This window comes from Centruroides sculpturatus, unplaced genomic scaffold (genome assembly GCF_000671375.1).
Source record: "Centruroides sculpturatus isolate CEXI.00-Female unplaced genomic scaffold, Cexi_2.0 scaffold415, whole genome shotgun sequence".
NCBI classification, from domain to species: Eukaryota; Metazoa; Arthropoda; class Arachnida; order Scorpiones; family Buthidae; genus Centruroides; species Centruroides sculpturatus.
The window spans coordinates 93,495-121,081 of NW_019384825.1; the positions used below are offsets into that span (position 1 = coordinate 93,495).

Genomic DNA, 27,587 nt, shown 5'->3' on the forward strand with positions numbered 1-27,587 from the left:
TTACAAAAATTTCTTGAAAAAGCTTTAAGATTTTACCATATCAAAATTATGTTCCATTGACAAGAGATTTATCAAAACAGGAACAACTTGTTTCACAGGAAAACCAGCTAAAGTATCTTCATTGCCCATAACTAATAACTGGCACATTTCCATTACTGCTTGTAATTGTTGTCCTTCATCCCCTAATGCTTGCAAACCTTGAAGCAACTGATGAGCTCTGCTACCTGTAAAATAAATTTCCATAGTAGTTAGAATATTTCAATACTCATTCAATGATTTTAGGGAAAAAATTATGCATAGTGTTGATTGATAATTTAATTTGATATTTCTTATTTCAATTTTGGATCATAGCATTTCTTAAATATTAATTTATACAAATATAAATATTCAAATATGGAAAAAACATTAATTAGAAGCAAGCAATTTTGCATTTTATCCAATTATTCAAAAATGTTACCATGTTAACATTTTCATAGTAATTTCTTACATCAAAATTATTGTACAACATAATTTCACTAGAAAATGCTCTCTAATGCTGCTATTAATAACAACTTTAGGTTTCCTTAAAAACAATGCATTGTTTCCTATCTTCAAATGTTACAGTGTTTATCTTTCAAGAAAATGAATGTAATATGAATAATTAATATTAGTTATACATTAATAAATTTTATTAGTAAGATTTAATAAGGAAGGTTGAAAAAGGAAGAGAGGGTTTTGAGATTAAATTTCTAATGTGAAAAAAAATATTTAAAATAATACTCAGTATGCATGGTTAACTTGCTTTTCTGAATCTTGTGAGAACAATTTTTTTCATATTTTAATAAATTATATTTGATTCTTTTATACTTAGTGTGATATACTTCTGAAATTTAGATCTTGGTTGATTGAAAATTTAACCACCATCATGGTTAAATTTTAATAGAAGCACATTGTAAGCTAAACAAACAGATACTAAAACAAAGTAATTACTAAAGTAAGTACTACAACAAGTTAATTGTGCAGTAAACTAATCATGAATTTAAGAACAACCCATCTTCAATAAATACTATTCTAATATGAAATATAATTAATACTGTGAATGAAAGAAAATATGACTTAAATTCTGCTGTAATATCCTCAAGAATTGGCTATCATTCAGAAATTCTTACAGATGGCATGATCCAGTAGTATTATGTCAGGAATAGATTAATACCATAGTCAGTGAGTGGATGTGACAGATCCAACAGTTCTCTCCTAACAGCAAAAATGTAACCAATGTAAACTCTGTTTACAATACTTAACTAAATATATTTTTAAAAAACTTTTGTGGTTTGTTTGATACAGCATACTTTGTTACTTGTCTAAAGTACACTATTGTACTTAAACAGTTAAAATTACTATAGGACTGACTAAATGCATAGATTTAGATTAGTTTAACTAATTTATCTGGTTCATTTTTACTAATTCTTGAATGATTAGGGATATAGTAAAAAAAGTTATGGTCTTTTGTCTTTGATAATGTAGTGAAGCAAGGGTAAAGAGTGTTTTAAATAAAATATGGAAACAGTAAATAGAGGAAAAGAAAAATGTAACAAAATAATGTTCTAGTGATTTTTATTTTCAGTTCTGGTGCTTATTGAGAAACCAAGTGGAAAAAAAATATGTTCACTTTTTTTTTTGAGTTTGAGAAGATAAACAAAAGAGCTTGAAAGCACTGGAATATTTTTATTTTGTTAATTTACTATTTTTTTTTAATGTTTCAGGAGTACTCAAGTTGGAACTTCATATCTTCATTTGAAGATGAAAGTGAAGTGCATTCATGGCTTTTAATAACCACCTTTGAAATATTAAATATAATTTCCTATCCTCCCATGACATCATATATGAACTTTATTTAGCAAATTAATTCAAGACAGAGATTTTGATTCTCTATTAAATCTTTGCTTCCTAAATTATACAATCTTGACCCTGAAATTCATTAATATGAATGTTTGATAAAGCAAACTAACTACTGATTCATATTAAAGTAACTTGACTGTAATAAATAAATTGATGTGAAACAGAACCTTAATATTTTATTATTTTATAATAAAAGGTAAATTTAAAATTATTAATATTTCCACATGACAATTTGTGCATTTCAAGACACCTGAGATCTACAGTTTAAACAGAAAAAATTAAATTTTATCAGATGTTAATATTAACTCTAAGCTCTGAAAATTTCTTTCTATGTACCTGGAAGACAACTGTTGTACCCCTCAGAGTACAAGGGTAATTTGCATATCAAAACCAGTCAAATAACTTTTCCTTTGACTAATTTTGTCTCAAATAGATTAATGTGATTTTGGCTAATCATGTTTAAAGAGTTACTCTAGATTTTACTGTAACTAATTTAATATGATTTGACTGCCTTCAAAGATACTTGATAACTGAAGGAGGGGAAAAAAATTAATAATTCTTAAAACAATTTTTAATTTTTAAATTCATTTAAATCAATTTTAAAATGAAAACATCCTTTGACATGAGATAAATAATGAATAATTATCTGTGATTATTAATGAAATTCAGTAACAATTTGATCTTTACAAGATAGTTGGCTTGTTTCCAAGTTTTAACAGAAATTTGTAATTTAAACTTTTATAAAAATCAGATAAGATTTTTTAAAATATATATTTATAGAAAAAACTATAAAAAGTTGATTTACAGACATACATTGAAATTCTTGGGCACACAAAAAATTATGCATAAAACACCATTATAAAAAAATTTATTAGAGGCAAAACATATCATTAAATCATCATTAGTTATACTATTTTAATATACAAATAAAAATTTATTTATGTAAATATGAGATCTAATATGAAAACAAGAACAATGACAAAAGTGAAATAGTGAGAAATAGACAAATTCAACAATACTTATTTTTCCAAATTTTGCATTTACAAATTTAAACACAGTTTATAACTTATTATTAAAGGATCAATAGCATTGTTTATAATATTTTATCCTAGTGATATAGAAAACTGATATACTCTGATTTTGTCAACAGCATGAAGTTTATCAACTGTATTTTTTAAAATAGTAAATATCCTTCAGCATCGAAAATGCACTAGCATTATTTATTGCATCATATTATAAAAAAAATAAGTCAATTATTGAAGAGATTTTATAAACTTATAATCAATGCATTCCTATTATTTGTAAATAGAATTTTCATTATGCATTTTGAAGTGTATAAATTAACTAAATCAATTTTTTAAAAGGCTATGAAATACATTAACTTACTTGCACTATTTCCAATAGATCTATGTAACAGATGTTGCACTCTTGGACCCAAAGCTCCAAACAAATGTGGCGGAAGACCTCTTGCTTCCAGTAATGCTAAAATTATAAAATAAATAAATATTAAAAAGCTAATAAAATTATTAATCCAGCATTACAGATATTCAAGAGATTTCAAATACATGTGAAACTAAGAATTATTGGAGTTTTTCACTGTTATGATCAATGATTAATAAGCTCATAATTGCTACTAATTATAAAATCAAAATTATTGTTCTGTTGACATTCAAATTTCATTTAATAAATGTTCTGTTAGAAAAATATAAAAAAAAATTCTTTTCTACATATGCTCAATAAAAAATTTAATAAATGTAATCAACAAGGCAATGATTTTTCAGAATTAAAATCAAAAATGATTATCCATCTAATTATATAAAAATTAGATTAAATCTTTGATATTTTGCAAAAAAAATATAATAAATTTTTAAACAATCATATTTAATTTATTGTACTTTTAAGAACTTCAGCTTATGTAAATGACACTTCTGCATTAATATCATAAAACTCAAGTGACATTTTGTGTGTCAGACTAAATTTTTTTAATATTTTAAAGTATAACAATTGCTTTTCAGCTTCACAGAACTGTCTATTAGTAAGTATATATTAGAACAGGAGATATTTGCATTGTTTTTCTAATTACAACAAGGCAGCCATGTCATACTAGTCAAATTATTATAGATTGTTTTAAGGTTATAAGAGTTGAAAAAAAAAGCAGTTCAGCTGGTCACTTTTTTACAGTTGAATAGCAGGATGTGGTTATAAATTTTCCAAAAAAACTTATATTGTAATAACTTGGAGCTGTCATGTCAGGTTAAAGGTTTCAAAACAATGTTAAATCATTTGAACAAAACTCAAGCTTTTTGAGTTTTCAAAAATTGAAAGTTTGACCAATACAAGTTTATATATGTTAAATTTTTAAAATATTTTAGTCAGCTTGTTACTTATTTTTCTGCTGATATGTAAATACCAAATAAAATATTTGTTATTAATTAAATTGACTTGAATTCAGAAAACATAAGAGTAATAAATTTTATTAAGTGAATATCTCCCTAGCTGTAGAAAGTTTATTTAACAAAAATGTACATTATCTGTCTGATTCTTTCCAAAAGTAAATCAAAAATGCAGACATCTTAACAAATTAATTTTTATTAAATCAACATGGTCATATATATATATATATATGATATATTGTAGAACACTTCCATGAATTGAAAGTAGATGCACACGTTGAATTTTAAATAATATATATTAATAAATAAGTTTATTATTTTAAATAAATATGCATTTATAAAATTGCTTGTATTTAAAGTTTTCGTTCTTTTCTGAAGTTTGTAGCAATCTGATGTTTGAATTTATGTTATTTATTATGAAAATTTAAACATTGAGATAAAATACACAACTGAACAGCATTTAATTTTTTTGCAAGGTGTTATAAAGTTATAAATTTTATGAAATTTGAACCAGAGACAGTTACTATTAACGTATCATTTTAACAAATATTAGAATAGGTGTTTAAGAACTGAGCTAAATTAATTTATACAAATTAAATCATCTGAAAATGTTTACAACAAACCAAAAAATAACCATATTTAACTAATTTATACTTTATTGCATAGTATATATTCTACAAAATTATGATAACCATTAATTTATTTGAAAGAACATTTTTCTGAACAACTATGATATATTTTATTTGTGCAAAAAATATTATTATATATGGATAAAATCATTAGCTTAAAGTAGTAATTCAAACATAGAAAAAAATTTTTCCCCCTGAAAATTAGAACTCATTTATTAAAACATATATTTTCATTTTAAGTTCTTACATAAAGTTTGAGAATGTAATGTTAATTAATTTAAGAAAACAACAAAACTAAATATGAATATTACAGAATGATCAAAACAGTTATTTCTAATTACATACAGCATTAAAATTGTCTCCTTTAAGAAATATGATTTTAAATGCTTTATATAATTAGAGAAACACAGTTTCGTAAACACCTACCATATGATCCTACACAGAAGCAACACACACCCCCACCAATCTTGAGAGAAACATATTAAAAAATAATTTTACACCACTATGGGCCCATTCCCAAGGGATGTTTAGATCACAGAACCTTGTTCATTTGGGAGTTGTTATAGATATCTTTATTAAAATTCAGCAACTCTCCCACTCCCAAAGTTCCTGATATATGGATAATGCTTTATAAAAACTTAATTTTTATTGAGATTTTATTTTATTTATTCCCTTACATGACAGTAGAAATATACAGGGAACATTTACAGATTAACTTAAATACAATTAAATCAGTTTAATTTTATTTTCAATAACTAAGACAGTTAATAAATTTAATTCCTAAATAAAGTGTTCTGTTAGTCTACCCCATTTATTTATAATGTAAAAACAGTAGTTCTAACACATTTTTTGGTTAATAAACACTGAAAAAAAAATGTAAAGTTTTTCTGGCATACTTTGTGTACAAAATGAAAAGCATATGTTATTCTCATAATATTTGTGACATGCTTAGCCATCTCTTGCAGCAAACAAGTGTGCTATGATGTGCCATTTGAGAATTTAAAAAAATATATATATATATAAAATAAAATGTATAAATTAGGAGGAACAATTTCTGAAATACTATTCCATTCTCTTCCTAAGATTAATGCTATGTGAATTTTAAAAAAATATAATTCTGTATTTTCAAAAGAGACTGAATTCGGCATTTAAATAAAACAAATTATGATGCAGTTAAAAAAGTGTTAGATATTTAGGATTTTTGGGAAAATAAATTTATTTACTGAATTGCCAATTTTCTGAATTATTTATCAAGCTATATTAAAGCTAATTTAATATTAAATGATCCTTAACACAATAACTGCCACCTGTAATATGATATTTTGTGTAATGACATGCCAAAATGAGAAAATTTGATATCTAATATTTTATTATAATGTAAATAAAAGGGTCGTTATATAACAGTCAGCAGAGCAAAGATAAGAAAGATATATGAACGACCACCTGCAGTTGTATGGTCTTGAACAGAAGACTATTTCCCCCAGGCTATTTACAACCCACTGTAATTAGACCTGCTCCCCAACTTAAAACTTTTCACATCTGTGTGTTAAAAGTATATAAGAATTTTACAATTTGTTTGGACAGCACATGTTTTTTTTCTGTAAATATATATTATTTTGCACTCATATACTTTGATTTTTTTTTGTAATATTATTTACTTTACATGTGATAAAAAATAATAATTAAACTAGTTTGATATTTTAAACTATTTACTGAAAAAAAACACTATCAGATATAAAATAGATTTTTATTTAAAAAATTATGATTTCTGGCCATTGAACCACTTCATGAGGCCATACGATGCGCCGACAGTCGTAACCAAGGGACGCTCAGGCCATCCGACCACCAGCGTTGAAACCAACTTCATAGATGTCACAAAAGGCCACCACTAGCATGCAGAACGACATCTTATAAAGCCTTGATAATTTAATCTTGAGTGAAACTTCATTGTTTATGTGACAGCGGGCAGTCGAATGGTGCTGTATGGCCACTGCCAGTACAACTGCTGGCATGCGGATGGCAGTTAACGTGTTAATAATTTTACAATAATTTTTTTTCATTTTGATTTAACATGGTCCAAAAAAATATTCAATTCACTTTTAACATTCCAACTTTATCCCACGATTATGGCAGTCAGAAAAAAAATTTAATTCAAGTTTGATGATTGAATTTTTTCCAATTTTTTTTTTTCAATACCGAATAGTTTTCTTATGTGATATGGTACTAAAAGTTAAAAATATTTTAATGTTTAATCAAAACATTTAAATAAAATTTATATAAATAATATAAATTTATTATATTTTACTAATAGTAAATCAAAGAAAGGACAGTTGTAACCTAACTGCAATTAAGATATTCCATTTAAAACACATTTTATTATGTTAATTGGTTTATCCTATTTTATTGATTCCAGACCTTTAAAACGTCTGGAACCAATCTTCCAATTTTTGTAAACAGACAATTTTTTTACATTGTTTTTGATCAGATGTTTAGGAATGTATCTACTATGTAAACACAAAACTGAGTGTTTTTATGACTAGTCTTATGTCCTAGTCTTTATGATTAGGACATCTAGGCCTATTAATTATAACTAAAGGACTATTAAGGCTTTAATTATTATATAATCTATGCTGAAACTATAATAAATAAATTCAAGTGGTACATAAAAAGCATATATAAAATCTGTTAAATCAGCATGGTCTAAGAAAATTTAAATACATTTCTTTAATTCATTGAGTAGTTCCTGAAAATAAACCTAATAGCTTTGAAATACTATAAATTGTCTTGAGTCTATAAATTTATTTTCAGGAAAACTGGAAAAATTAAATTTCTTACTAATTGTGTAGGTGTGCATTATACTCTGCTACAAAATTATGTTAATTAAAAAATTTTATGATTAAATCACATTCTTATAACTGTGAAATCCAGTATTTTAAGGATATTAAAATCCATTTTTAAGAAACTTTTTATTTAACATCCATTGTAATTGTTAGAAAACATCGCACCAAACACGAATTGAATGACAGCTTTACTATCAACAGAAGAATGAGAATCTTAAAAGTTGATTGCAAAATGATAACATCCAATTGTGACAGGAGAGGAAAGCCACACCATTACATCAATGAAAGTCATCGCCAAACGTCGCACCTGCAAAAGCAACCTTTGTTACCAAACAACTGCCGATCACATGATTGACTTTCCCAGGCTAAATGCATAAAAGAACGAGACGATGACAGTTCTGGGCTGTTGTCCTAAGGAAAGGTGTTCATCCCCATAAAGTAGTGCTCATCCTCGCATATAAGTGTTTGATACACCTGCCATATCTGATGGATACTGATGGACACATCAAGACACCTCATAGAATAGATCTCTTCCAAGCCATTATCATCGACGACTCGCCACACTAAAATGGAAGACATTGACCTCATAAGGATTAGAGGTATTTTGTTAGAAATGTGTAAACTCTCTCTGTGTTCAAGAAATTAGACCCGCCCAAGAGACATAAGACATAGAATAGTTGCACTGCAGTTGTACAATCTAATATCTTTATCACCATATTTTGATCCTTTTGTTTGTATCCTTATGTATATCTTAGATATAGAATATATTAAACATTTATTTGTTTCGTTAAACCTGTCTACCTGTCTATTGCTCAGAAACCAGACACCTTATCCACTTAACTACCGCACTCCCCACTTGATCGTTTAATGGGCCCTCCTCCTTAGCCATCTGACAACCCCGAGATCGGGTTCAAACAACCCATGCTAAGTAAGTGGTCAGTAGGGATCACCCCCTTAGCCCCTGGCCTACCCTACATAATTAATTTCATACCAAATTTAATATTTCCTTCCTGTATTCTTACTTGTAAATGGTAATATTAAATCAATGACTTAATATTTTAAAATATACAAAAAAAAAATATAAAATATTGAAGTGACAAATACCTTGTAATCTTCCCATTTCATTATCATCAGATTCACTGTCTGCTATTGCTGCCATGTTGGAAGAAGCATTCATACTACTACCAACTATAATAAACACATGCTTTATTTTGTTATCAAAACATTCTAAAACATTTTAAATATATATTACTATAAAATTTGTAATATTTATTTTTAGCTTTATCTTATTATTGAAATTATTAAATTTAAAATGTTAACAACTTAAAAGTTTTAAGTCTCTGTTATACTTTTTATTACTACATTGTAAGACAGGGCAAATATTCTTAAATTAATTTATATTTCAAACAAATTCTATTAAGATCACCAAAAATGGACAATAAATAAAAGCAAAGACTGAATTAGCTGTCACTTAAATAATTATAAATCAATAAATGATATCCAACATCAAATTTCTAACTAAATCATTCTAAACTCATGTTTAAAAATAACTGCATGTTATAAAACTTGTGTTATGTTTATATTAATTTTTTTTTATAACTGACTTCTTTAGAAACAAAAGAAAAAGCTCATCTTTAAAAAATATACTGTTTACTAACAGATATAAATATAAAACTATGAATAAAAAAATTTTCTTAAAATATTCAAAATGTTAATTCTGATATTAAATAATGTTCTGTGTCTAATGCATATGTATATAAATATATACATGAGTAAACTACTCATTAAAATTCAAAATGAAAGTCCAAAAATCATAGCACTCTTATTATAGCAACAAACCAAACAAACTGCTAAGTTTGAGTTTAAACTGAATATAATTTTTTGCAATGTTATTGAGTAAAAAAATTATTATTTCAGACTGAGTTAATACTACATAATAAAATCAATAAATTCATTCACAGAGGAACTTCTAAATCAACTATAAATATAAGTTTAAACAAGCATTGTGAAGTCTTAGTTAAGGAGATGATTTCAGTTTTAAAACCTACTTATTAAAGACAAAAGCTATAGTTTCATAGTTAAAATATACCTACTGTAATTAGTTTATGTTCTGATAGATATCATACAGGATAAAGACCAAAGATAAAATATATATATAGGGTTGGCAACTAAGAGATTGCAGATTTTGTCAATAGGTGGTCTTAGCACATTTTTTTGCTTTGTCATCATGTTCAAAGCATTTAACCTATATTGTTTTCTTATTGTTTGCACTTCCACCTTTAATTTAGTAAAAAAATTGAATCAATTAGCTATTTAGTTTCGTTTTTATCCCAATTTAAAAATGAAAGAATAAGACGTGCATTTCAGACATATTTTATTGTATTATTTCCGAAAAGGCAAGAACGCATCACAAGCACACAAGAAGTTATGTGCCGTATATGGGAATGAAGCCTTGAAAGAAAGGCAGTGTCAAAATTGGTTTGCCAAATTTCGTTCTGGTGATTTTTCACTGAAAAATGCTCAACAATCTGGTCGTCCAGTTGAAGTTGATGAGACCCATATCAAGGCCATTATCAATTCAGATCGTCATAGCACAATGTGTGAGATTGCACAGAAGCTCAATGTATCACATACATGCATTCAAAAAAAATTAAAACAGCTTGGCTATGTCAAGAAACTGGATTTATGGGTTCCTTATCAGCTTAAGGAAAATTCATTTAATGCAACGCATTAGCATCTGTGATTCACTTCTGAAACGCAACGAGATTGATCCATTTCTGAAATGACTGATTACTGGCGACGAAAAGTAGATAGTTTATAGCAACATTAATTGGAAAAGATTGTGGGTGACGCGAGATGAACCAGCCTAGATAACACCAAAAGCTGAGATTTACCAAAAAAAGATTATGCTGTCAGTTTGGTGGGATTATAAAGGAATTCTGTACTTTGAACTTTTACCAAAAAACCAAACGATTAATTCAATGTGTACGTTCAACAACTTGCCAAACTAAGCGATGAAGTTCAAGAAAAACAGCCAGAATTGGCAAATCGTAAAGGTGTTGTTTTCCAGCATGATAATGCAAAGCCCACATATCTTTGGTCACTTGCAAAAAATTATTGGAGCTAGGTTGGGATGTGTTGTCACATCCACCATATAGCCCTGACCTTGCACCTTCAGATTACCATTTATTTTGTTCCATGCAGAACTCCTTAAATGGTAAATTTTTTAATGACGCTGATGATGTAAAAACACATTTAATTCAGTTTTTTGCTGGCAAAAATCAGAAGTTTTATGAACATGGAATTATGACACTGCCTGAAAGAGGTCATTAACAAAAATGGACAATACCTAATTGAATAAAGTTATATTTTTAAGCAAAAATTTTGAATTTTCCTTCTTATTTAAAATCCGGAATCACTTAGTTGCCAACCCTATAGTAAAATTATTCAAACAAGATAGAGATTATATAGACTTCACATTTAGATGTATTAACAAAAGCCATAAACCAGAAATCAGTTTTTACAAAGTCAAAGATTTCAACATTACATCCTACATGCAATAGGCCTTCAATAAAAAAAACCTGAAGTATTGAGATAAACCATTTTAACTTGAGATAATCTAATCTCCCATTCAAGTTTCTAAAACAGACATACTTTCACATCTTAGAAAATAAACTTTCAATAATAAAAAAACACAATGCTTCCACTTAGATAGAGCATAGTGTTGCTTTCCAAGTGGGATTTCAACCCTTAACACTTGAATGCCTAAAGGAAACAAATTGTCCCCTTTCATTAGCTCTCATTTTTTAAAATTTTTATTAGCAGTAAATGCTTCTGTGACTATATTTTAATGCAAACTATTTATTACAGTATACATAATTTATCTTAGATGCCACAAGGGACAAAGTGGTTGAATCAAAAGCAAACAACATTTTTAAAATGTGTAGTTATGTATTAATTTCAGTACTTACTGGATAAAAGTCTGATCCAAAATCTCATTCTAAATAGTTTCTTTTAGACTCAATTACTTTAATCTAAATTCTCCTATCTAAATTTAAAATAATAAATGAGGCCATTGTAATCATTAGTAACTATTAATAATCACCAACAAAGTGAAACAATTAAAAGAATTATATTCTAGAAGGCAAGTCATGCACTTTCATTTTTATTTACAAATTAGCCAAATTGAAATAAATATGGAGAATATGTAAACTGAAGTTGTCTTAGTTAAACAAAGAGCAACAGCTAACACAAATTAATACATTTAAAATATTTTCTATCACTAGTCCAAGTGAATTGGCAAATTGATGACTAAATGGCAAGTAGATGTACACAAATTGTTGAAGAGGTGTACTGTGTAATTGATATGAACCACAAAGACAACGACTACATCTATAAAATAATCATATCTACAATGTTGAATGAAGTCAGAGTATTAAGCAAGCCAATCAAGGAATGGCATAAATAAAAGCTGGAGATGTTTACCAAAGTTGTTCACCAAAGTATTTGCATTTTACCAATGTGGTGTCTAAGAGGAACGTATATACACACTCATTGTTTTATTTCACATATTGCCATAAAAACAAGCACACCAAGAAAGAGTTGTTGTATCACTGTAAAACTTGGCATGCAGGTAAGTCTCAAACAAATATGAATTTATTAGTTATATTGGGTTCAGAAAGTAATTTTGTTTTTTACCACCAGAGGGATTAGTTGAATTTTTACCTGACAATTTCATTCTAAATCATACTGTCATTGTATATTTTGATAGTTGATATTTCAAAGCTTATATGCAAAAAATCGTTTGATTTTTGCAATTGGCTTTTTTTTGGTGTCCCATCAAATATAGAAAATCAAAAGCAGCATTTTCAGCACATTTTGCTTTTTTATTACCATAAACGTAAAAATACTGTTCAAGCAAAAAAAAAAAAAAATATTGTGTGATGTGTATAGAAGAAACATGTTGACAGAATGACAATGCCAAAACTGATTCACAAAATTTCATTTCAGCAATTTTGATATTGAAGATGCACCATGTTCTGGAAAAATGGAAAGACAGTTGAAGCTAATGAAGACAAAATGAAGGTATTGATTGAAGCAAACTGCTAATCATCATCATGAGAAATAGCTAAGAGATTAAATTTGTCAAATTCAACTGTTTATGATCACTTAAAACTACTTGGTTTTGTTTCAAAGCTTGATATATGGGTTCCACATGTTCTTAAAAAAAATGAGATTTGCTCTGTCATATTGATGTCTGTGATTTCCTTCTCAAACATCAAGAAAATGATCCATTTTTGAAATGAATCATAACTGGCAATGAAAAATGGATTGTTTATAACAATGTCAAGTGATCATGGAGTAGAAGAGATGAGCCAGCTCAAAGCACTTTGAAGACCAATATTCATTAAAAAAAAAAAAGTAATGCTCTCTGTTTGATGGGATTTTAAGGAAATTTTTTTTAAGCTTCTATCAGACACAATTGATTAAAAAATGTACTACTGTCAACTGGCCAAATTGAGTGATATCATCAAACAGGAAAGACCAGAATTGATCAACAGAAAAGATGTAGTGTTTTATCATAATAATGCAAGACCTCACAAGTTTAGTAACTTGTCAGAAACTGTTACAGCTTGGATGCGATGTGCTATCACACCCACCATACTCGCCAGATCTGGCACCCTCTGATATTACTTGTTCCGGACCTTACAAAATTTTTAAATAAAAAAAATTTACTTCAAACAAGAATGTCAAAAATCACTTAATTTTTTTGTAAGCAAAGATCAAAACTTATGAATGTAGAAACATGCTACCACCAGAAAGATTGCAACAGGTATTGGACTAAAATGGTCATTATATAATTCAATACAATATTTATATATTATAAGAAAATTGTTTCTCTCCCATGAAAAAATAAATGAGATTACTTTCCAAACAACCAAATAGAATTATGACTCATTGAATAATGCCAGCAGAGGGCATTAAAGAGCATCCCCTTGATCTTAAAAAACCCCTTCAAAGGCATCCTTGTCTGTAGTTTACTTGCTGCAGAGGTATGCTGTATCACTAGATTCTGTGGTCTTCAATTGTGACACAAAGACACATACAAACAATTGAGTGAGGAGGGAAGGATCATCTTGCCAAATAGCCCTCCACCTAGGCCATTCTGACAACACCATGAAATGGTGTTAGGACCAGTGGACAAAGAATAGCTTGCACACACAATGCCCAGTCTCAGGATACCCTCAGCAGACCACTAGCCTGAGAAAACTGCTGGTCCTCTGACAAGCATGTACACAGTATTGTTTTCCATCATCTGGATACAGGTCCCTGTGGTTGTCTACCATTTTGAGACACCTGGATGAGAAACAATTGATATTGCAGCAGCTATTACATGTGCTGCCATGGACACCACCCACCATTGCCTCTGTTTGGAGTGGTGTTGCTCTTGGCAGGATTGGAACAAAATATAATGAAACTGGATCATCTACAGTGACAAATCCAGATTCACTTTGGGCACTGATGACAACATGTCTGAGGCCCCATGATACATTCGTCAATCCTGCTTATGCTTTGGAGCAGCACACTGCCATCACATACAACAGCCAGTCACCTCTAGCAGTACTTCGAAGGACCATGACAGCCCAATGGTATGTTAGTGATATCCTGCAGCCACACGTGTTGCCTATCATGGCAGGGCTAACATGAACCATTCTCCAACAGAATAATACTTGACCACACACAGCAAGGGACTTCTTCTGCCACACTAACTTGGCCTGCCCAATCTTGATTTGTCACCAATCAAACATGTCTGGGATCACCTGAGATGCCAAGTTGGACAGCCTAGGAGTTTGGCCAAACTTTCAGCAACTGTGGACTGAAATGATGTATGGTGTCCTGCAGTAACTGTATTCCTCCATGCCTGCCATATCACATCATGTATTCATGCTAGAGGTGACCCAATAGGGTGCTAAAACAGTCTTTCATTTGTAGTTTTTCCTGCAATAAATGATATTTTTGCTTTCATTTTGTATTTTGCTTTCATAAGTAATCACTTACTTATATCACCATTACACTCATACATATAAAATTTCGTTTGATTCTGACAACTCCTTGGTGTGCTAATTTTTATGGTAATAAGTGTGGTATATATATATATATATATATTAGATAAGACTAGATTACAAGTGCTAGATCATGTATCACAAATTAAAAAAACATCAAGAACTGCCATTTATTCAGAGGTACTGATTGTCTTCAAAAACAAGACTGATAAGAATTATATGAAAATGTGCAGAGGAACAGCAAAGAAGATAACAAAGTAATTATGAAAAACATCAACTGTAGAGCCCACAGCTGATAGAGAAGGCCAGAAACAAAAGTAATTGATTTTTATAATGCTTTTAAAAGTACATTTAATAATTGGAATAATTTGTATCTTAAATATAAATTATTCTATTTTATATATTGTTTCTAGGTTTATTTTTGTGTGCTGATTCTAGACTAAAATAGTCCAACAATATTTCTAAACAAAATTTTGGTTTCCTGAACTTAGCAATTATTTAAGACATTTAAATATGGTATCAAGGTTTAGATAAGTCTTTGATAAAACTTATAAAATTCTAAAAATAAAAAAAACTAGAATGATAATGTTTTTAAAAATATGCACTAATTTTAAAAAAACTTATGATCTAGAGACATATAAATATAAGAGTAATATTTTGTCATGTAGTGCTTGATAATATAAATTATTAAGATTGTTTTTTTCCTTTAAAGTTGTTAAGCTTTGAAGTAACTTTTATTAAAAATATATCCAAGATTTATATTGTAGATTTTAGATATAAAAAAAAAATATACAAAAATTTGAAAACAAATATTCAATAAATAAATTAGAAAATGACAAACTGTCCAGAGTCCAAATGACAAGCTACTAAGATCATACATTTAACACAATTCAATTCTCAGCAAAAACAATTTAATTCAACAAAATGTTTTCAATCTATTTAATAGGTCATCTTCAGGTAAAGCAGAAGATTTTTGTTAATATACAGTATTTTCAAAAATGAAACAAATAGAGATAGAGATGCATTCAAAAATTTTAGATTTAAACAACATTAATTTAAGATAATATTTAATAAAATATGGGGCTCCCTCTTGTTAAATAATACTATTTTTATGTCCATCTTTATTGTTTACTTTTCTGTACAGTTATATCTGTATTTATTTCTTCAGCTTGTGACTTGAGTGGATTATTATTTTAAAATATTTTAAGTGTACATTTTCTATTTGGGATTTCAAATTTGTATTTATTCTTTCCCGTCACAATGTACAGTACACAAAATGATGTTTAAATCTAAAATTTTTAAATCCTGCATGTTCCAACCATATTTGTTCTACACTGCTGGCCATTAAAATTGCAACACCAGGAAGGGATGATCGTATGAACATCAAAATCATATGAAAGGAAGAAGAGATTGGGATATGCAAATGATTAGTATTTCAGCACATTTAGATGATGCAGGAGGGACATCTGAAGCATTGCGTAAAAAAAAAAGTTGTGAGGTGGATTTCTCATTCATAAATTGCTTTGTAAGGTCGGGGTTTCATCAGAATATCGTGTTATGCCTCGAATAAGAAGAAGAAATGCTTATCAGCAAGTGTCGGAATTCAATAGAGGCAAGATTGTTGTCTATCGAGAGTGTGGATTATTGTTCCGTGATACTGCCACTCGCACTCGTCAGAATCCGACCACTGTCATGCAAATATGGAATCGATGGGTTGCTGAGGGCCTTAGTGAACGGAATGCAGGATCTCAACGCCCTCCCATGACTAACGCCTGAGAGGACAGACATATTGTGAGGTTGGCTGTGCAAACCGTACAACCACATTACAGACCATTAGTCAGGAAATGAGCTTGTTTGCAGCACTTCCAGTATCCACTTGTATGGTGCAACAACGTTTGCAGCAGCATGAACTGTCAGCACGGCAACCATTACTTTGGCTTCCCTTGACAATGCAGCATAGAGAGAGACAGCGACTCTGGTGCACCAAATGACAAAGCTGGATACAGGAGTGGCACAATGTCATCTTTTCAGATGAGTCTTGGTTCTGCATGCAGCATTCTGATGGCTGTATACGTGTCTGGAGGCTCCAAGGAGACTGCTCGTCACCTGCTTGCATTCGATATCGGCATAGGGGTCCTGCATCTGGTATGATGATATGGGCAGCCATTGGATACACAACATGCACATCTCTAGTTTGGATTGACAGTAATTTGAACGCAGATCGGTACATTTCTGACATCTTACATCCAGTGGTTGTGCCCTATCTTCGAGGCCTGCGAAGTGCCATCTTCCAACAATATAATGCAAGACCTCATGTTGCACGTCGTGTTCTGACCTTCCTCGATACAGAGGGTATTCAATTGTTGCCCTGGCCTGCATGGTCTCCAGATCTCTCACCAATTGAAAACATTTGGTCATGGGTTGCTGAGAGATTGGCCCACCACCCCTCTCCAGCTAATATGGTTGATAAAGTGTGGCATAGACTTGGAGCAGCATGGAATAAGTTGCCCATTTCTGTCATCCGAGCCCAGTTTGACTCCATGCCTAACCAGATAAGGGCCGTTTTAGCTTCCAGGGGTGGCAACTGTCTACTAATTTCGCACCCCTGTAAACTCCCAAAGTGCTTGCAAATTTAATCATTGTCTTCATCCATACGGTTTACATACAATAAATATCTTTTTTTTTTTATTTGCTTTCCTTCTTGGTGTTGCAATTTTAATGGCCAGCAGTGTATTTTCAAACACATGTTAACAATAATAATCTGCTTTAAAATTATATAACCTGAAGATGGTCTATCAAGCAAGATGAAAATATTTGTTTGATTGAACAGTTTTGCTGAAAATTGAAAAGTTTGTAGTATATAATCTTAAATTTGTAGTGTTAATCTTAAGAATCTAATGATCAGAGAGAGAGAGATTTAAGCAATTAAATTATTTTATATATTACTTTAAGCTAATATACATGAAAACATCATTGAGGAAAATGACAATTAGTTTAATAAGAGTATTAATAGTTTTTTTTTAACTACAAATGAAAGTATTTAATAAAGAAATCAATTATTTGTTTACTTCAAAGTCTTATGAATTTCATACTTAATTAAACAGCTATAATACTTAAGTATTTAATTTTAAAATTCAAAAATTTTATTAATACAATTTTTTCCAATAATGTAATGTAATGTGTATCTATGCATATTACTAAGAAAGTAGATAGTTAAATCTAACTTCATGCAATGTTGATAATGCCAACTAAAATTCAGCCTTTGTTATAATTTTTTCAACAATTTAAATTAAAAAGATTAACTGAAAACTAAAATTTTATTCTTATTACAGATAAATGCCATATATCAGAAAACTCACACTGAAAACAATGTGTCAGTTTATTATAGGCTCCATTAAATTTTACAGAGTCTATTTTGTTTTTATTAGCTTATAAAGCTAAAATATTTATGCATCGTATGTGATGCATAAATACTTTATAAAAATTAATGAAGTTAAATTTTTGAAATTTTACCATTATTTTTAACATAAATGAATATAGCTTGTAAAAAAACATTACCAACTTTCTCCTTTCGGATACAAATAAAATTTGTAAATTTATAAAAAAAAGTAAGTAAAAATGTGATTTTAATAAAACTACATTTTAGTAAATTTAAAGCAAAGGTATTTCAAATTAATAAAATTTAAAACAACTTACTTTGAGTACTACTAGAATTTCCATCATGGGAGCTATTATTTTCTCTGAAAGTTGATGATGTTCCTTCTTGACCTGTATCTACTCCAGACATTCCACTCCCACTTCTAGTAGCAACTGGTTGTCGGCTAGTTCCTCCAGCTATCCCACTAGAACCTGGAGCTGGAAGCTTTGTCACTCGGGAGGAACGCCGACTACTAAAGAAAATAAATCTTTTAAAAACAGTTTTAAAAATAAACACACACAAAAATATATTTTTTAGCCATAGAAATCATCAATAATAATTAAAATTAAAACTATCACAGAAATATCTAAAAATGTAAGGATTTTCAGTATTTGCATTCTGTAATAAATTTTCAGAATAAAATCTCCAATGTTGAAGCTGAATTGTCAGCTTTACAGAAATTTTATTTCATATCAGTATATATGTAACAAATGCTTAACAATCTGTCATTGAAAAAACAACGTGACATATTTAGCAACAAATTATTGACAATTCAAATTTTGTTACTTTTGGATTTCAAATTTAAACTATTAAGATGTTTGATTATAATAAATATTGCAACATTTAAAACAACTTCATACAAATATTAACTTTACAACTTTTTCCATTAATTTTGTTTGGAAATTACTTAAAATTCTATTATTAACCTGCAATCAAATGTAATAGTGATAATTTTCTGTACCTACTAGTTTTTTGTGAACATTTTTCATCAAACTGACTTCCTCAGCTGTGCTTCCATGATATTCTCATGCAAAGCCCCATTGTAAAGTGAAAGTTTTGGTTATTATAGTGCGAGTGGAACAGGAATAGATATGCTCATGCTACATGCTATTCATATAACTGTGTAATAATTTCAGTCAAAAAATTTTTCCCATTTATCAGAGTCCTTCATAATGCTGAACAAGATTGCCACCTTAGGCATGTGACAGTGTACACTTTGTATTTGTCACACAATCACATATATGTAAGTTGGCAATTTTCCTGTTCTGACAGGATTTTTGATGACCTGATGTCATAGAGGTCTTAAAATGATTGCTGCAAGAGTAGTCATGACATGGATGTTATCAGTTAAGTGTGATGTAATGACATGTACTGTCTGCAAGTTACTGCAATCTTGAACCCTTGCTTCTGGTAAGATAGCCTGGACATTATTACCTTCAACAATTTAAATACTTTCATAGAGTTATTTTGTGCACAAAACAACCACAGAAAAATCATTTTCTGGTCCTTCTGAGAAACATCTCAGGTCTCCCATCATTTAATTCCAACTAAACTTTTTTCACTTTAGCTCAAGCTATCTCAAATTGTGAAGGTCATCCCTATGACAGCTCAGCCAATGATAATGTTAAATGAACAAAACATCTCAAACTAAACAATGTATAATATTGAAATTTGGCACATGTAGAGAAGACATGTTATAGGATTTTCCAGAATTGTCAAATTTGAGGTATAGAAATTATATGCAGTATAATTACGCATGAAAATAAGTGGAAAATTGTGACCCCTTTTACATATGATCCTATATACACACACATACACCCTCAGCTATTAATGACTGAATTCAGCACCTAAACAACTTAGGTCTCAGGAATGCCTAGAAAGGTTTACAAAAAATACAGTCAGTTCATAGTAGTAAAGCCTTCAAGTAGCATATGTTTATCATCATCATTAAAAGCTAAATAGAAATAATTCTATGTGCATATAACACAACCTCTCAAAGAATATTTTACTGTATTACCATACTGAAGTATCGAAAGATGAAAGTAAATACAGTGACATTCTGAATATATATATATATAATATATGGAATATACCAACTTATTGGATGATGAAATTTTTTCCATTTCCTGGAAACAATTTTACGTATGTATTTTCTTGGCATAATGCTGTCAACCTTATGCTAAGAAAATACATATAGTTAAAAGAACAGCAAGCAACCAAGATATAATTTTACATATCTTTGCATGTAAAACTTACTTTGTACACTTATCTATATCTATGTACAGTACCTACCTATCTATAGACTATATATTTAACATATTAAAAGCAAAATATTCTGTCAATGCCAAAACTGAACCAAAACTAACACCTAACAAAAGTGCCATAAATAGAGACTCAACTCTTACTGTCTGAATGAAATATAATCAAATCAAACAAGACTGGCAATTACTTTACCCACATTTTCTGAAGTATTATGTTTCAAGTTTAATTAATTAATTTTGGTTTTATTTTAAATTTAATTTGTTTTGGTATATAGGCTGGTGTTTTAAACTTTTAAATTTTAACATAATGTTCAATTTAACTTAGTAATTAAATTTAAAAATATTTATTTTTAGTTTTTAATTAACTGGCAACCTAAATACAGATGAATACCCAGTGCAATTATACTCCTCCCCAAAGATGAGCAGGAGATGCTGGCTTATTAAGTTTGCCAGCATATTGGACACTTATTAAAACTTCATTGTACTAGATACAAAAATGGCATAAAATGTTTGTCATGATGCACATATCTTCATAATCTTAAGTAAAAATTTTCAAAAATTCTATAGAGTATCAAAATTTTTATAATCTTATAGAAAGTTGATCAGAATTTAATACAATAAGGAATTTTGCATTTGTCAACTACAGCATACAATAACTTAGAATTCCATCCATTTTATACAAATAAAAACTTCAAGAAAGTTTAACAAACAAAATTTATGAATTTAATTTTTGATTTAAATAGCTTTATTTTTACTACATACTGAATTATCATACATACCAGAAACAATTTTAGACTGTTGTTACAGATGAAAAAAATATATGTAATTTATATATTTTCAATTACTGTATTACTGTACACATAAAACAACTTTTGTATGTATTTATATGTATGCATATATATACCTTTTGCATCTTAAATGTGAAGTTGGTATTTTCAATAAATATTGTGCTGAAATAAAAGTATCATATATATATATATATATATAAGATACTTTTATTAGTAAAAAATTTCATTAATTAAACAAATTTTATTTCACTTTATTTTACTTGTGTGAAGTTTTGTAGCACTTTAATCTTTTTACAAAATATGGGCAAGGAGATTGGGTTATGTAAGAATGAGGTTCAAATTTCCACCATAAGAAATAATGGAAAAACTTGTCCCAATTTATAAGATTAACTTACAACAAATTTTCAGGAACAAGATGTGCTTATAAATCAAAGTTACAATATAAAAGAAATTAAGCAAGGCATACAGCTAGTAGATTAAAAAAAAAAAAACTCTAGAAACATGTTTTCTTTTAAATCAAACAAAAACTGAAATATTTGTGCTTCTTACAAAATAAATATTCTAACAACTGTCAATTGATAAAGACAATATTTGTATTTGGTATATATTTAGAATTAATTTTACATAGTTACAGTTCCTGAATAATAATTATAACAATTATTTCTTCATATCATAATTACTATTCAGAACTATTATTAAGATATTAAGTTTTGAATATTATTATCTCAAGATACTAATTTCTTTTTATTTTACAGATTTAATATTAAACTTCTAAAAGACTTACTATGACACCTTGTGAACGTGCAGCCCAAGTTTATTACTTCCAAACATTTTTGGTCATGTTAAATGACCTTTCTCACCAAAAGAAAAAACAAAATAAAAAACAAGAGGTTAAAAAAGAAGTTTTCTTTTTCTTAGAAAGGTCATTTAACATGACTAAAAACGTTTGGAAGTAATAAACTTGGGCTGCATGTTCACAAGGTGTCATAGTAAGTCATTTAGTATTGAATAATATGCAGTCTCGAACGAATTAAACTTCTATCATCATAATGAAACAAAATTAACAATAATGATCCAAATGATTTTAATTAAACATATTTTTTTTTTCATATATTACTTGTAGTAATTTAAAAATAATTTTTAAAAATCATTTCTATAATTAATCACAATTATATACATTTCCTCCAATTAATTGAAAGTTAATTCTAAAAATAAAAACAAACAATCATTGATTTAGTATGTGTTAAATCTTTTATTATTCAAATTTAATTAGACTACTGAAGACTACATAAACTGACAGAAAATCACATTTTTATTTATCAAAATTTTTTACTCCAACCACCAAACCATTTTTTAAAACAGTAGACAAAGAATATCAATTTTCTAAAATATTTTAATCTGTTTTCTTAATTTTAAAGTATTTTAATTATAATATAGGCCATATATATATATAGCTTATATAATTTTAAATAGTAAAACTATATATAATAATTTTACTATTTATATTTTAAACAGAACTTCTTGATGTACATGTAATTTCTGTTAAAATATAGTAAACATACCATATGGGAGTTCAAAATGAGCTTCAATAAGAATGCTGTGGCCAGTAGGTATTTTGGTCCCAACCACTTCTCCATTTGCCATGACTAACTCAGCATCTAAGGATAACCACTCCCCTTCTCCCACCTACAAAACCAAATTATTATTTTCAATTTTAAGTATTCCATTCNAAGGCATCCCCTAGGCAGATCGCCCAAGTGTTGCGTTGCCATAACTTAACAAACAACAAAACATAATGGGCTTGCTATAAGAGGTCCTTTTAGTACTCACAGGGCAGAGTTAAAAAAATGGAATGGAGTGTATATATACTATATTTTCTAGGATCACGAACACGAGGTTTTGGGTACTTTAATTCTTTCAGCTCTGTGGGCACTAGGATATTTTTTCCCATGCCTATCGTAAGTTTGCTCAGGCTCACAATGGGGCCGTCACTCTGACTGATAAGGGAAGGAACCCGACATATCTGGAACAGACCGACCATGGAAAATTCCTAGGAAATTGCTCACTAGGATTAGATACCGGCTCTTCCAAAACAGTAGACTGATGCCTTAATTATTAACACCTTCGTTTATTCGGTCGTTAAATCGTAATATGTTAATAAAACAGTAGGCCATGTTGTATATATTTAATAACTTATTGGGGTGCAATTTGAAAAAAAAAAATTGTAACCTATAAATTTCCACTGTCGTCAGTGTCCTCCTTTAATCTCGAGAACGATATTAGATAGATGAATGTCAATACCGGACATGGAAACCTTAGGGGTAGGGGACCCCGATTAACTATAAACAAATTTCTGGTCTATACGGGAAGTCACGTTATTTCAATTCAAACATTTTCCCCTGAAAGATGTTAGATATATGACTGATACGACTTCATTGTTGAAGGAAAAGTATGATGTACAGGGGGCAAGCCACTACTAATTTGAGATGGAGAGCATATATTTTAAATTAAATTAATTAAAAATATGATTAAAAAAATTGCAGCCCGGCATTGTGACGATGCACAATAAATAATTGCTCGTACAGTATTTAGTTTTAATCCGTTTAGTTCCTACTTTGTATATTGTATTGTTACTTTATATAATTATATAGTAAAAATTAATAAATTGCGTTATGAAAAGGTAATGTCTCTTTTTTTTTAAATCCTACCTTTTTAAAAATCCTGTACAAAGGCCTAATATTTCAAGTGAACACAGGGTTTCGAATGTTACAGCTATATTGTAGATCAGGGACGGCTTCTTAAATTAATTAAGCTCCATTGGAATCAATCTAAAACATTCAGACTGAAATTGGTTCATATGAGCTACGACGAGATTGAGTCCGAAATGTAAACAAAGGACATTTTCCGATCGGAAAATGTCCGATCGAAATAAACTCCATTCGGACCATTTTATCGGAGGGGAACCCCCAAAATTAAAGAATCTGCTAAAGAAAGAGAAGAAATACTCACTTTGGTGGTTGCATGAAATCGAAAATGGATCCTGGTATGGACGATGCGAGTAACATCTTCGGATGTTAGCGGAATCGTCTTTTCGGATAAGTGCAATTTTCGTAGATTAAATGTTTAATTCAATTTTTGCTCTTCACAATGTTTAATTTTATTTTCAGCCCTCATCTCAGAAAAGCCAAAAGAAAAGAACTGGAGGAATTCAAGAATTTGGAGACATTGGAGTTTATAATTGTGCCAAGGTGGTACAAATCTTCCAGTTTGCCAATGTGATAAAAAGGGATGCATTTTACCGACCTGTGACTTTATTTACCGGACTAGACATCGTAACTCGGATTTGACAGTTCGCTTTGTATATGACCTCAAAACCCAAATCTTTCCATTAGTCTCGGATGTGACAGGATGATAATACTTCAATGGATTTTCGAATAAGCAGGAAAACATTTCCTTTAGGACTTCTGTGTATTAATCGTGTTCTTTATTTTTAATTTTAATTTTATCAATGAACTGGGTTTCGAATGTTTCAGAAAACCGATTGAAATTTATTTGAATTTTAATGGCCGATTTTTGTTTTAATGTCTTATATTTGTGCATATATATTTTAATATTTATATTCAATTAAATTTATTTATTTGAAAAATGTTTAGTTAATTTTATAACGGTTATCGGTTTAAGAAAGTCAATTAATAGCGAGGTTGAGGCCGAAGTTTTAAACGCGAAAACGTGTACGTCGGACGTTCAGCACCGCTTTCCTGTGAGTATAGAAGTTTGACAATGCTGTTTGGAATGTCGAGCATGATTCCACTGACTATCCAAAACACCATTGTCAAACTTCTAGGCTTACAGGAAAGCGGCGCTGAACGTCCGACGTACACGTTTTCGCGTTTAAAACTTCGGCCTCAACCTCGCTAATATGGGGCTGCTTAGCTACCGATTTTGCAACTTGTAATTTAGTAAGGTATAGTTAAAATCATTGAGAAATTATATAGAAAGCATAGTAAAACTTTTTGGTGCGCAAAAAGTGTTTAACTTATTTACTACCCCTATAAATTCATGTTATTTTTAATAACAAACAAAATAATTTTAAGATTGTCATTAATTAATAAAGAAACATTCTTTATTTTAATATATATATATATATATATATTAAAATAAAGAGATCAGATAATGAGATCAGAGATGATTGTTTGATAATCTCCAAAATTTTTTTTTTTAAATAATAAAAAGCCACCCCTTCTTTAAAAAAATTATTAGTTTTTATTAATATAAACATTCTAAGTATTTCATTACTCAAAAACAGACAAAAGGGACCCCATATCAGACTTTGGAAAGCCTTGTTTCAATTTGTACTGGTAATATGCTTACAAAAAATTTATGCAGTTTACTTCAAATAGTGATTTAGTTTCTGTTTCACTTATTTTATAATTATATTTACAATGAACTAACAAAAATTAAACGAGATTTTTAAAAAAAATATTTGAGATGGTATCTACTAAATTAGTAAATGCCATTTTTCAAAGTGCTAATTATAGCAATAAGATTGTTAAGATTTTATTTAGTCTATCAGTGTGGAGAAGACAACTAATGGTATGCTACCACATGATCAACTGATAGCTATTACAGTTCTATTTTGGGGAGTACAGCTTATGTCCAATCTCTCAAACCTGAAATATCTTAACCCCCTCTGGAGCACCACTGTGGTAAATATAGCTACACATCACAGTGAGAATAGGAGGGATGGTGAGAGATGACATATCCAAATCAAATCTCTTTGAAAACTATTGATATTCCAACCCAAACTCAAACTATTAAATTATTTTAGTAGTTTGTGTTTGTACTTTAGTAATAGGTTGGCATGTTTATTGTCTTGGCTACCCGAATATTGGTAGATGCTAATACAGTAAAGCATCGATTATCCAAATGTCGATCGACCAAAATATCAATTAACTGAAAGCTTTCCAGTCTTCCGACTGGAAAGCTTTCAGTTAATTGACATTTCGGTTTCATTAGTGCTGTGGTGCTGCAATCTTTGGCTATGTCTCAGGCTATTCCATTATTTTTGTTCGTGTGCATGTTTTAGCTGGCAGCACTGGTACAACCATGAGAGGGTACTTAAGGATGTGCCAGAATTTGAACGAATTTCAACATGGGATAGGTTAATATATTTTTTCATACATAATTGGTTATCTAAAAAAATCTATTTTCCAAACAACCCAGTTCCCAATTGATTCAGATAATCGATGCTCTACTGTATTTTAAATGTGATGATAAGTCCTATTTCTATATTAAAATTATAAATCATCATTAGAGGCAGGTAAAAAACCAAAAGAAGGGCTAAACTCAAAACTGAAAAATATTTGAATAATTATAAGTACAGATCGCTTCATGTATCGTGGCTAGACTCCATTGTGGTTCTGGAAGTTTCATAAAGTTCAAGCACTCATTTATGGCAACACACAGGGACTTTGTCACAGATTCATCATACAATCTGTTTCTTTCAATAAGTAAATAGGCTGGTTATTGTTATTGTGCACTTTTACAACCCAGTCAAGATTCATGAAACCAGATGTATACAGTACCTTTTATTAAAATGTGCAAGATTATTGTATTGTGGATCGTCAAATAAACCATACTTTCCATCATAAATGTTTATAAAAACATGTTTATGTCTGAACAAATAAATTTTGATTTTTTGTGTCAATGGAAAGGGCTTAAACCTGTTATGGATCTGCCTTACTTATTACAATTATCTTAAGAAAGAGTTGCATGAATAAGCTGTGAAATAGCCTTAATCATGGAAAATACTTTTAGTTTTAAAAGATTTTAACTGGCTATAAGCAATAAATTAATAAAAAATTTTCAATATTGAATTCACTGCAATAAACTATTCAATTTATCTTATGATTATTTCATGTAACTTAAACTGCATTATTAAAGATAAACTAACAAAAAAAAGTTATTTATGTCCTATCATCAGGAGGAGACATCAATATTTACTTCACCCATCTACTAAAAATCAATATAAACTGACAAATGCATTACTTCAAATCTCAAAGTCCATTGGTTTCTTGTTTAAATTTCTACTTAATTACATAACTCTGATTTTACCTTAAATATTTTCATTTAATGCCATTCTGATAGAATCATCATCATCATTTAAGTTTTTTATTTCAAGAAAGTGAGTCGAACTGTTTTTACATATAAACTTTTGAGAGAGAAAATATAAATCCATATATCAGAACGAATTCGTGAACGATGTTCTACCTTTTTATTTCTCGAGTTTAGAAGCATAAATCGACTTAAAGGTTGA

General features: G+C 29.4%; 1 protein-coding gene across 1 annotated transcript in view; it reads right to left on the bottom strand.

Moving 5' to 3' along the window:
- The window catches only part of LOC111630013 (E3 ubiquitin-protein ligase TRIP12-like), a 189,689-nt gene that overhangs the window by 92,158 nt on the left and 69,944 nt on the right, over window positions 1-27,587 (bottom strand). The window contains exons 5-8 of the mRNA XM_023374005.1: window positions 18,501-18,694; window positions 8,845-8,928; window positions 3,265-3,360; window positions 37-224 (exon numbers count right to left, since the gene is read on the bottom strand). Of these exons, the coding sequence (XP_023229773.1) occupies window positions 37-224; window positions 3,265-3,360; window positions 8,845-8,928; window positions 18,501-18,694 (562 nt within the window). The remainder of the gene's footprint in view (window positions 1-36; window positions 225-3,264; window positions 3,361-8,844; window positions 8,929-18,500; window positions 18,695-27,587) is intronic.